General features: G+C 39.0%; 1 protein-coding gene across 1 annotated transcript in view; it reads left to right on the forward strand.

Annotated features, from left to right (window-relative positions):
* LOC113225833 overlaps positions 1-9779 on the forward strand; it is a gene marked incomplete at its 5' end in the record, with an annotated part of 43119 nt that extends 33340 nt beyond the window's left edge. Inside the window, 6 exons of the mRNA XM_026458284.1 lie at positions 5804-5940; positions 6592-6882; positions 6989-7161; positions 7470-7579; positions 7804-7957; positions 8597-9779. Coding sequence (XP_026314069.1) covers positions 5804-5940; positions 6592-6882; positions 6989-7161; positions 7470-7579; positions 7804-7957; positions 8597-9013 — 1282 coding nt within the window. The remainder of the gene's footprint in view (positions 1-5803; positions 5941-6591; positions 6883-6988; positions 7162-7469; positions 7580-7803; positions 7958-8596) is intronic.
* Positions 9780-13678: the final 3899 nt, after the last annotated feature.

A 13678-nucleotide genomic window follows, 5' to 3' on the forward strand; every position in this document is an offset into this window, starting at 1 on the left:
GAGAGGCGGACTTTTCACTCCCAGGGCCACGTCCCCGACCTGACGACCACACGCAACCAACATGACATCGATTTTGCTATACAACTGACAACGACGGAAAAGAGTGCAGAAGTCTCGTGCGATGGAAAACACGAGGACAAAATTCCCGGTACTCGTAAGAGGGCGCTGAATGCGCTTGAGAAGAGCAGTCCACCCGGAAAGGTGAGCACGGCGCGGCGAGGAAGAGGCCGAAATGACAGGACCGGCAAGAATGCCAACCCAGCTCAGACCCTTTTCATGGCCACGGCACGCCTCCACGGGGAGATTGAGGAGGGGGAACACCCTATCGAGCGGGAACTGCGCAGCAGAGCCTTCCGTAAGGTGGCCCAAGCTCCCGTACTGGATTTGGAGGAAGGCGAAGCGCCCACAGAGGAGGATCCCGCAAAGCTTTCCGCAGAGGAGATGCGGGCCTATGCCGGCAGGAAGGTGCATGCTATCTTGGAGGTTGCCCAGAAATCCCGGTCACTGAAGGGCACCCTTGTTAAGAGCCTAAAATAAGCGGCAACCGCTTTGCAAACGGCCGTAGAGGCTCTGGCGACAAGGACAGAGTCTGAAGAAACCCGCCGCTTTAGAGCAGACAATGGTCGGCTCAGAAGGGAGGTTGAAAACCTCAAAGCTGACCTTGCTGCGCACAGGCGCGAATTTCAGGATCTGCGTGCCGCCATGCGAGCGTCCATGCTGGAGACCAGCGTGGAAATACCGCCCGCTCCCCGGCCGCAATTATTGGATGAGGAGATTCTGGAAGCTCTTAAGCGCTCGATTATGGTGACCGCCCGACTTGAGGCAATAGGGGAGCGCTTGCTTCCCCCTGTAGTACATCGCCCCCTTCTGGCGGCTGACAGACGTAGAGCAGTCGACGCGGATGAGGCCAGAACAACCACAACCGCTGTACCATCTGCAGACCGTAGGGCCGCAAAACCAATTTCAAAATAGCTTGGTAGTTTTCGATCAATCAAACACTGTTTAAGCTTAGGCCAATTAATACTGAAAATGCAAGGTGGCTCGACTTCGTGTCCAGGAGTCTATTTCTTGTTTGTTTATTTACCTCATTTCTAATTGTTAATTCAAAAGAAAGGTGTTATTACTAAGTAAGTATATCTATATATTTTTGAGTACTATGTCCTATCGGAGGTTGGCTATCATTGTAGTAACTTGGATAATTCAAATAGCTGCTCGGAAGAGTTCTGTGGTACTAATGTTGTAATATTTCGGCAAGAATTTGGAGCCATGGCTTTTGTATATGGCCAGTTCTTCTGCAGCCCTGGATTTTTTCTCACTCCGCATGTTGTGGCCGAAGTATTGTAGCTTTCTCCGTTTCATTGTTTTCAGAAGTTCCAAGCCGTTGAGTATTATCTGTAATACGACGTCGTTTGTGAATGGATATTTTCAACTTTCGTCGATAAGCCCATATTTCCAAGCCTTCTATCTGTTTACCTAAGTCTGAATACTAATGTTTTCTCTATTATACTTTTATTTACTATGAAAATTTATTTCTTTGAGCCGCAATCCAAGTACTTGTATATAACCGGGCCAATAACTCTAATTTCCGTTATGCTAAAGGCAATCTGAAAGTCGTTATAACGGTATTTTATTTTTCAACTGTAGCCGATATAAATGCACATAAAACTCGCGCAGCGTTAAAAAGAAGACAAATTTGGCGCCGTTTTAACCATTTCAGACACGTTCACGGCAAACTTTCACGATAACGATCTACATTGCCTGTATTACACTAGCTCCTAAATGAAATTGCGAATGAAGCGAATCGACTGCGTTGTGCAATACATTGCTGGTTTAGTTTAAAGAACGTTGGGAAGGAAGGCGAATGTAATTGTGTACATGCACGAAGTGTTATCTGAAAACAATGTCAAAACAGTGGTCTTTAATCATTGACTTACAAATGAATGGACGGGTCTAATACAAAAACCACGAACAAAATGTCCCAAGTCAACCTATTTAAACGTAGTGACATGTAAAGGAATATGAAAAAGCCAAAACGTTGAATTCAAATTGTAATCCTAAGTTTAAAAACTACATTAAAAATATTTTGATCGAAAAATCATATTACAAAATTGAAGACTACGTGTTAGATAAAGATGTATGGAAAGACGACATGGCTCCAGAATCCACACAAATTTGATTCAAAATGTATTCCATAGCATTTAAGTTTATTTGAAAAGAGCAATCCCTAGAGTTTCTTGCTCGTTCTTCTCAGGGAGGTCAGCGTAGTGAACGAGCAGTACCTTAAATGTGACGTTTTCAAGTGTAAATTTATTTTACCTATGGAATAAATCATCTTTGACTTTGACTTTGACTTTGAATGCCATCGCAGTACTGTCTAATTTTGCTTGCTTCGCTGTCAGTCGAACAAACGAAGACTAAAGCGTGAATGACGCTCTGTATACGATTTTAACGTCCTATAAGTTCGGACACTTTTTAGCGCGGACCCGACGTCCATATAATTGTAAGTCAATGTCTTTGATTGGAGGTTTTTGATACTTTGACAGCTTTACTTTTCAACGTACTGAGGTAGGTGTCGCGTCCAGCTTTCAAGAATGACCAGCAGATATACTGTATAAACTGACAGAAATTCAAAGTTAGACCGATTTTCTTTAGAACAAAAGAGATGAGGGCGTTGAAGCTTGGCATTTAAGAGAGTGAGTGAATGAGCCAATTTCAGCCAAACAATTTCTTGTGCGTTCTCATCTATGTTATAATAAGTCATCAAACTTTCACCCTACAGATTTGTACTTATCCTCAATCATGCTGCCTTTAAAATTACTATAATATTTTGTACGTATCACAAAATCCAAAATTTTTTTTGTGATACAAAGTTATGGGACGAACAAGTCATGCGTATGGTGGTAAGCGACACGCCTGTCCATAACAGTTGCAGTGCCACGCTTTAAATCGCAAAGATCTCTGGGGCACTATCATTGTGCCCGTCACGCTGATATACACACATCAAAAAAAGTTTGCGATCACTTCGAAAAACTGAAATCTTTTTTGTTACTGTAGATTATATTATTATTTTTTCTTCTTTTTAGATTCTTTATTTAAAAATAAATTAGAACATAAAACAATGACCCCGTTCAATTGTTTTTTCATATAAAAAGGTTTTCAGTCCTAGCTTACGCTCATTCAGAAATCTGATTTAGTCAATTATAAGCGATTGAAAAAATGCCAAGAGGATTATCAGAGGTTTTACGAGCTAGAATAGTAACTTTGAGGGAAGAAGGATACACCACGAGAGTAATAGCACGCAGACTTGCTATATCCCAATCCTGTGTCGTGGCTACGTTGCAGAGGTATCACGGAATGGGGAATTTAGCTGACCGACCCCGCAGCGGTCGCCCAACTGTTTTGACAGCTGCCCAAAAGCGCTATATTAGATTGCTGGCAGCCCGTGATCCAACAATCAACGCCACTAAAATAAAAGCAGAAGTCAGGGCCGCCTCTGGGCTTGAAGTTAGCACGCCGACCGTTCGCAATTGCTTGCACCAGGCTGGATTACGAGCACGGAGGTCTTGGCGAGCTCCGCTCAATTCCCGGCAACGTCAACAACGAAGATTGCAGTGGGCTAGACTTCGGCAAAATGAAGAAGGTGAGGACGAAAACATTTGGCAAAACCGTCTCTTCGTTGACGAATCCCGAATCAGCACTCATCCAGATAACCGACGTGTCCGTGTCTGGAGAAGACCAGGCGACCGTGAAAGACAAAGAACTGCCACTGGAACAGTTCAGCAAGGCGGAAAATCGGTGTCCTTTTGGGGTGGCATTATGATTGGAGCTAGAACGCCTTTGATCCCGTATCGGGGCTTCGTGACAGCAGACATGTACAAAACAGTTGCTATTGATGATATTGTCAGACCATTCCGAGTAAACCATGGGCACCAATTTGTACTGGTCGATGATAATGCGCCCGCACATCGAGCTCAACGAGTCAATGCTGCTCTTCAAGAATACGATATCACACGATTAGACTGGCCTGCCGGCTCGCCCGACTTAAACCCAATAGAGCACGCGTGGGATGCTCTTAAACGAGCAATATGGAACCGTGAGCCACGTCCCCAGATAGTTCCAGAGCTCAGGGAAGCCGCTATTGAAGAATGGGATAGGTTACCCCAGGAAATGCTGGATAACTTGATCCTCAGCATGCCCAGGAGGATCTTCGCATGTATTCGAGCCAGGGGAGGAGTTATTTTATATTTAATTCACACCTTTTAATAATAAATTGTTGTTTAAGTTTAATTAAACAGTCTTTTTCTTTCTATGAAATTTCTATCACTATTACATTATGATTAATGGCTCAATTTTTTAAAATAATTAATAAAAAATAGTTTTATATTTTAATTTCAAACAGGGTATTCCTATTTAAAGAAAGCATACAACATAGATTTTTTCTTGATAAAGTTAAATTTAAAGAATTATAGGAGCTTATGCTATTGATCGCTAACTTTTTTTGATGTGTGTATAAGTTGACAAATCCCTGTAATTTCACCAGCACAATTACCTTTCAAAACCGGAACGCAGTAACGCTCTCATTTCTGCTTGGCGGCAGAAATAGGCAAGGTGGCAGTACTTCCCTGGACGAATTCTTAACGGCTTGAAGAAATAGATTTCTCACAGACGGCTCTACGGTAAAGAAGTCGTTAAAAACCAAGAACAAAGAACAGCACATAGAAAAATTCGTAAGGTTCAATGGTTCGTTCCGTGGCTTAGTTGGCATAGCGTCTAGCATGGTTTGCTGGAAGACGCTGGTTCCAATCCAGCCGGATCGAATGATTTTTTTCTTACGTGTTCCATCTTAATAATGTGTTATTATTATGTATATTACACTGTCGATGAGCGCTTCTTAACCCTTATCGCAGGAAATACGAAGCACCTATTTCCCAATCTGGAAAGCACGAAGCATACGTTTGCCGAAGTTATGATTTTTATATTATTAACAAGCAATGAACGCATTTCGAAAAAGAATCGCGAATATATCTTTTACACGAATAGCTCTGGTTGTGTAACAAGGCTTACCAACTTTTTATTGCCTTGAGCCTGGTTTTTATTTGCCCTTCTAATAATTACGGCCGCCTAGATTAATATATGCGAATATTGCCGGCCTCTGTGGCCGAGTGGTTTGCAAACCGTTGTTCATAGTGTTGCTATCTCTGAGGCTTCAGGTTCAATGTAGAAACTAACTTTTCTATATTGTCTCGAGTCTGGGTGATTGTGGTACCGTCGTTGTTTCCAATTTCCATAACATAAGTGCTTTCGTTACTTACTCTGAGATCAGAGCAATGTATGGTGATGTTGTCTAAGTCTATTATTTATATATTATTTATACATATATTTCTTTCTCTCTGACGATTAACAATTTGATAGTATATTAATCTTTTTTAAAGAGTCTGCAGTATCAGAGGAACGTCATGGATGGGTTGACACCTTGTTGACACACATGACACAATAATGATGTAATTTTTTTTAAATAAAATAATAAGTGTGCATTTGACCTCTGTCTCATGTGAAGGTCGACGATCGAGCATGCACACCAAAATGGTCATTATTCATTCTCGCCTTGAAAAGGCCAAGGTATAGCGTTCAGGGAATAAGTCTGCAGTCTGTATAGGCGTTCAAAATATAAAAGTAGAAGCGTAACGCTTTGTGCGAATCTTTCGATCCACAACGCATTGGAACCCCAGCCTGTGTCTTGTCGCCTAATGATGGAAAGGGGAAGTCGGAATTAAATTTATAAGTTAAATAAATTTGTCAACAGCCCAAAACCCAAGAAGATGGCACGGCACGAGAGCACAGACGAAATCTTGAAAAGCGCTAAAAATGGCAATTACTGGAGGACCAGCAAACCTGACATCATACCATCTACTTCCGTGCAAGACATCAGGGAACTCAGTTGTGAGTAAATTTATTATTTTTTATAGTATTAACATTGACAAATGTACGAATTAAACCAAGCCCTTTGCACCATGGCAAGCATTGAGCTTTAGAAAAAGATAGCTGATTTCGGCTTTGTAGGACGTCGTCTCTGTCACTCATACCTGCGTGACATTATGCAAGACTTGTTTGTCCCGTCTACATTATAGAAAAAAAATATATTTCTGCGAAAACAATCAAGTATATCCACGATTTGTTCTTTCCATTGACTTACAATTATATGGACGTCGGGTCCGTGCTAAAAAGTGTCCGAACTTATAGGGCGTTAAAATCGTATACAGAGCGTCATTCACGCTTTAGTCTTCGTTTGTTCGATTGACAGCGAAGCAAGTAAAATTAGACAGTACTGCGATGACATTACAATTTAAATTCAACGTATTAGCTTTTTCATATTCATTTACATGTCACTACGTTTATATAGGTTGACTTGGGACATTTTTTTCGTGGTTTTTGTATTAGACCCGTCGTCCATTTGTTTGTAAGTCAATGGTTCTTTCTTTAAATTTTAAGGCAAATCCAAGTAAGTATTTGGATTGTGCTCTCGCAATGTGATGTTTAGCCAAATTAATCAAATTTGTCGACTTTACTTACTTTATTATTATTATTATTCAGCTTTAGACAACCTTCCAAGAGTCGTCCGTAGGAAATCTCGTCGCAGCAGACCCGCAACCTCCTACGGATTTCCAGAAATCTCCATCACCAATCAATCTGATACTAAAACTATGCGGCGCAAGTACCATACCCTAAAGAGCCTGGTATATACAGAGCCAGTGGAAAACATCAAAGAGATGAGAAGGCGACCAAGATCTGCTGGGTCTACGATAAGGAATAAGGAAGCTATGAGCAGGCCTAGTATTTTGGAGACTTTGGACTTTATTAATGGTGTTAAAGAAGCTTTATGTGGTAAGTAAAATATAAATACTTTTAATCACAAATCGCTGATTAATGTATTTCGTTACTTAGTGATATGTACCTCTGTTTATAAATATAATTATTTTGTTGTATCCAGTGGAAGAATCAGGCGCATCAGATACTGAAGATACAGTATGGTCAATAGAAGACGAATGGCTGGTAGGACAAACTGCCCCCCTGAATCTCTTGGCCATTCGATCAGGAAACCAGGGTCTGCATCTTGCTTTGGGAGAATTGATTCCAGCTCTTTTGCATTCGGGAAGATTTACTGTGAGTCCCTTATTTAAGCACTACAAATTCTATGTTAATTTTTGTAATTATTTTCGCAAATATGATAAATAAAACAGGAATAAGGAAGGAACCTTGTGTGACTACTTAACTTCATTTACTACCTATTTGTTTATTTTTTAATAAAAAAATTTTGATGATAAGCAGTGAGTTCCATTGTGTTTTAAGAAATGAAACATAAATCATTTTAATATATTACAATGTTGGAACAAGAACTACAGCCTGAGGTAGTCTCTTTAACGCATCGGTTAGTTCGTATTTGAAAAATGATAATTTATTATTGTCCTTAGGTATTACAAGAGCTATGTACCTACTTAGGGAATGCCAGTGAAGGTGCTCTATTTGCATTACACAGATTGGCTAGAGCTGCCCGCTCTAGGAGTAGTGAAAGATCTACTAGGTAAGTTTTAAGTTACTTTTATAGTTTTTAGTTGCAAGTGTTCGAGGTGGCAAGTGGTCAATATTTTTGTACTGACATGTTTTATATGGGGCGTAATTTTGACTTGAAAATTCGACTCTATGTCGCTTGCAATAACAACAGTCCAACGCCTACCAAACTCTTGACTGTACATGTGACCCGTGAGTTGACGTGATCGTCATGAATGTGATAAACACATTACACAGTTCGTGGCGTCTTCCGGAGGCTCAAGGACCAACAGTGGAGTCTCCGCAGAAGTACCGCGCGCGGCCACCCGACTACATGTCGGGGGATGAAGCACCGCAACCGTTGCAACCGCCGCAGCCACCACCGCTGCCTAGACACGCGAGTAGGGAGAAGGTGTGTATGGTATATTGTAAACTAACACTCAGATACGCGCTGCAACCGTAATACATATAGTAGCATGGTGAATTTTGGTCCAGTTTCGTTTTCTTAAGTCCCGTCTACACGGTCGAGTTTCACCGCGAATAAATTTGCACAAGCCAAATCAAAGTCATGGTAATCATTTATTTGATAGGTAAAATAAATTTACACTTGAAAACGTGGCTTTTAAGCTACTCCTTTTTTCACTACGCTGACTTCCCCGAGAAGAACAAGCAAAAAACTCTAGGGATTGCTCTTTTCAAATAAACTTAAATGCTATGGAATACACTTGGAATCAAATTTGTGTGGAATCTAGAGCCATGTCGTCTTTCCATACATCTATACCTAATACATAGTCCTCAATTTTGTAATAAGACTTCAATTAAAATATTTTTATTGTAGGTTTTAAATTTAGGAAATGATAACCTTAATATGTGCTCCAGAATCTTATTGTAAAAAGCCTTGTTATATTGTAAGCCAATTAATATTTTACGTGCATATGTTCTGTTCATTTTGAAGAAATCTCTTTAGTGGGGAGGCTAGGGAGGGGGAGAACAGTAATATCCAACATTGCAATGTATGTGTCTTGATAACACGGTGTACACTTGTTCACAGATGGTAAAGCGCTACTCAGACTACCTACCTCCAAAAAGACTACAAGACCTGGAACAAGATTTAGACTACCTAGAACATGTCAACTCCCGTCTTAATCTGCAAACAACTTTAAACAACAATTACACGGGCATTATAAATCCAATATACGACATTAAGATGCCTAAAGACAAATTCAGCGTCAAACGATCTAAATCCCTAGGTCGTAGCTTTAGTACAAAAAATTTAGGTATAGAAATTACCAGATACAACCTAACCTTAGGTCACAAAGGAGGAAAAAAGACGAATGATGTTTTGACGGCTGTCAACAGTATAACAGGAGAGACGGGACTGGAGCCGAAAAGTAATTTCTTCCAAAGAAATAATGCAGCTAACGTCGTAGGAGATTCATATAGAGTTAGTAGATATACTATTGACTGATGATACATCAAATCAGCCTGTACATGGCCACATAAAATTTCTCACAGTGCAGAGCTGTAGCACACACCTACTGATATCATATTCATGCTCTCTGCCAACAACCTCCAAAGAACGTGCTGGTCTCACAGTCAAATAGTAGTCCGGATATTGGCTACAGGCAAAACTCTCAGCTAACGTCTATGGAAATTGAGACGATAGCTAGAATGGGATGGAACCTGCAGCTTGATTTTGATTGCTTCTTCAGATCGGAAACTGCGTCTTTTCCGAGTCGAGGCGCATAATTGCCATTCATAGCTGGCGGATCGGAAACTTTTGACATTTCAAATCGGAACAATAGTTTATTTAATTCATAACTTAGAAATATATACTAGGAATCAGGATCATCTTCTCGCTTGGAAACCCTTCTGATTTCGAGACTCGGGTGGGCTACCCGATCGGATCAATTCCAATTTGAATTAAAATCTAAGCTAATAATAATAATGCCAGACATTACACCAATTTGGTCTCAAATCCTATAATAGCCAGAATAAATATAGAAAGGTTCATATCCCAAATTGGACCTACCGGGAATTCAATCCGGAGCCTCTTCATCCAGTGCAAATCACAACGAAGTCGTCCAATTCGTCAACCTTAACTCGTGCTAAAGCTTCGTACAAGATTTTTGCCAAAGTTTTGGACCTCAAGGGCCATGGACGTAACTTCTCGCTTTTGAGCTTTCAGTACGTGTTCTGGGAGACTCCGGTGACCAACAGACTGGTGGCTACTTCAGATAAAGAACAAGTTTACCCATATAAAGTCGTGGTCATAATAGGCTTTGTTTACTTTTAACTACGAGTAGATCTATAATTTTTGTAATATTTATTTATTTGGAAAAAAAAAACAATAAGTACACTTTTGTCTGTAAGACAAAATATTAAATTATGTAAAGTTTGGTTTGTGTTATAATAAAGTTTCACTTTGTAATAATCTAATTTAGTGTTTTGATTTATTTAAATGGTAGTCTATGGTTTAACCTACCAAGCATAGACAGTGGATTCGAATCCGGGCTAGCGAAATTTAATTTGAAATTTACCATGAGCACCATTGACTTACAATTATATGGACGTCGGGTCCGCGCTAAAAAGTGTCCGAACTTATAGGGCGTTAAAATCGTATACAGAGCGTCATTCACGCTTTAGTCTACGTTTGTTCGACTGACAGCGAAGCAAGCAAAATTAGACAGTACTGCGATGACATTACAATTTAAATTCAACGTTTTAGCTATTTCATATTCCTTTACATGTCACTACGTTTAAATAGGTTGACTTGGTAAATTTTTTTCGTGGTTTTTGTATTAGACCCGTCGTCCATTTATTTGTAAGTAATGATGAGCACGAAAAGAAAATTATTAGAGCGACAAAAAGTAATGTAACTCCTTCTTGTAACGGGACAACTTCGTATGAGCAAAACGGGAAGAATGTTATTTAATTTATTAGAGACAGAGCAGACAGCGAGCCAGCGTAAGTGTAACTGAGAATATTTTCTGGCTTATATTTGTCATACCATTTTTTTTTAAATTAATCTATTAAATGTTATTAATGAATTCAGCCGATATATTTATTAGTATTCGATGTTTATCGTGGCGATGGTATCGTTGAATTGGATTATGTTGAAAAACGATGTGTCAACAAAGTCAGGCTGAAAATCAGTACCGCGAGGCACACAGCCCCAAGAATTATACTGAGCCTGTTCCTTCCACGCACTCTTGTTGTTCCCACAATATTGTTATATTATTATGTTCTGTACGTATTACTGTGTGTGGTAAATAAATGGTTTAAATGAGCACAACCCTCGGTAAACATGTGAAGTTTCCAATTGGGCCAGCGTGACGGACTATGAACTAAACAGAAACACTGTCCAGTTATAATTTTGAAATTACGTTTATTTACAAGTAAAAACCTGAATTTTCCAATTTTAAATTTTCCTTCACATTTTTTATGACCTTATCTCAAACATAGTCTTTCATTGAAAAATGAATCAGCATGGCGAACATTCGCAATGAAAGGAGGTGTCTGAGGCGTAAAAGAGGTGTTTGAAGCAATGGAGAGAGTTTCGATAATTGTTTCAGACGCATGAAACTTTAAATAGACAGTTGATTTAATAAAAATATATTATACACATAAAACTTTTTTAGTTTCGTAAAACTTTCTGTTTGCTTATAGCGTTTGTGCACTACGTCCGAATTCGAGAAATGACGTGGTTGGAAATGTCACAGGTGTCCCAAGTGTCATTTTATCGCTAGTTCGTAGGTTCGTGTACAACTAGCGATAAAATGACATTCGTAATGATATTCGTATTTCCTCGGATTTGAATCGGACTTAGTGCCCAAATGCGCTTACAGTATATTTTTAACAGACTTCAAAAAAGGAGGACGTTCTCAATTCGACTGTATGTTCTTTTTTTTTGTATGTATCTTACGCGATAACTCCGGTATTTGTGAACCGATTTTCATGATTCTTTTTTGTTGGAAAGGGGGTACTTCCATAGTGGTCTTATTTCATTTTGAAGAAAATCGTCCACCTCGAAGGGTGGCTGTTCACACATGAAGATTAATTTTCATAAATAGCTCCTAACATTAATTTAGGAGCAATTACTTTAATGGTTGATTTTGCTATTTCTCCAATTCAAGGCGTTTTTCTCTCAATATACTTTGAGTAAAGTGAGAACCGATTTTTTATTATCTCCAGTGTCAAGTCCTGTATAGTAGCGAACTAGGGGATATTTCAATAAAACTTAGCAAATAGACGTAATTCCACGTACTTTTGAGGTCGAATTTTTTAGTACTCTGTACTGAGATTATTTTTATTACTATGCATTGACCTTTCAAGAACACGGCAAGTTTGATACTTAAGATTTAATATGTGTCGTTTGTAATAAGAAAACGGTCCAAAGTCCAAAGTTCAAACCTTAATCTGCTCTTGACTGTACCTACAGGTACATATGATTCATATAATACGATTCCCGCCGGTTTGTTGCATCTAATATATAGACGCGCGTTAAACTTTTAATCGACTTTCAAAAAAAGGAGTAGGTTCTCAATTCTACAGTTCTATTTTTTGTGTGTATGTTACTTCGGCATTTGTGAACCGGTTTCGATGATTCATTTTTTTTGGGGGAAAAAAGTACCTCAGTTTTGTTCCCATTTAAATTGAAAGGAAATATTCCACTTCTAAGGGTGGCAAACTAGGGGATGACTCCAGTTTCGCGCACTTTCTGATAACCGATTTCAATAAAGCTTGCCAAATCTACGAGCTTTTCGGGTCGGTTTTTTTTGTAAAAAAGTTATTGTCATCTAAACTTAGTCTAAAGAGAGTTTTTAAGAACAATAAATTTTTTCTGAGTGTTCGATCTTTGTATTAATAATTATAACAAACTAGTGGAGTAATTTCACAAAAAATAATTGAATATCAATTCAATAAAAATTTAATTAATACAGTGAATAGCGACATCTCTCGCCAGGACTGGTAGCTGTAAAGGTACTAACTGGGTGATAAATCTGTCATAGATTTCTCATAGATGGCGCTACGACTAAAAAGTCGTTGAAAGACCAAGTACAAAGACACGACGCAAGCACATAGAAAAATTCGTGAGGTCCGTTGGTTCGTTCCGTGGCTTAGTTGGTATAGCGTCTGCCACGGTATGCAAGAAGACGTCGGTTCGAATCCGACCGGATCGAAGGAATTTTTTCTGAGTGTTCGATCTTTGTATTAATAATTATAACAATAAATAGTTTTGAATCAGTGCGAGTTTCATTATAGTCGCGTCGGAAGCGAAACGTGTAACGTCTTTTTAGCTCTTATTGCATGAACATAAAGTACTTATGTTTTTGAGACTAAACACCATTCACCATTACTGTGCATTCAAGTAAAAATAGAAAATTACAAAAACAACAACTATTTTTATACTCATTATACAGCATTATTCAGAATATAAAATACGATTACAAATTCAAATGAGAAGGTACAGTCGCATTTAATTATATATATGACAGAGTAATTAAAATTTTAGTCAATTCAATATATTTGACTTACAAATAATTAGAAAAGGTTGTTGGTGGCCTGATAGGAGAACGATGGCTTTTAAATTGAAATAATGACGGTTCGAATCCTTGTTTTGGCATATACCTATTTTAATTTCTAAGTGCCTGACGTACGTTTGAGAATGGTTAATTTCAACATTTCTAGTTAACTATGAAGAGAAGTCTAGTTTTGTTATGATACTAAGTGACCAATGCAAGTGTTAGTGGAGAAGAAATCCAGTCTTGTCGCGAGTACATGGTAAGTCGTTTGAATTTGGCATTTAAGGCATTCTCCTATTAGGTGATGCCAATCTTGTCAAATTTAACGTTACCAAAACGCATGCGTGTCTATTCTCCACTAAATGGAGTCCCTTTGACCTGTCTCTGATTTTTCGTGACCATCTCCAGCTATTTGGAATGGATCTGTCGTCCAATTTGAACTTCGGCAGATACATAGAATCAATGACCAAAAATGCAGCTAGGAAGCTTGGCATCCTTTCCAAGGTGAGGCATTACTTCACTCCGGGATATTTGCTTCAGCTGTACCAAGCACAACTCCAGTCGTGTATGGAGTACTACAGCCACTTATGGAACGGCTCTGTCAAATA

The sequence above is a fragment of the Hyposmocoma kahamanoa genome, unplaced genomic scaffold, assembly GCF_003589595.1.
Source record: "Hyposmocoma kahamanoa isolate Upper Pololo Valley unplaced genomic scaffold, ASM358959v1 175, whole genome shotgun sequence".
In the NCBI taxonomy this organism is placed as follows: domain Eukaryota; kingdom Metazoa; phylum Arthropoda; class Insecta; order Lepidoptera; family Cosmopterigidae; genus Hyposmocoma; species Hyposmocoma kahamanoa.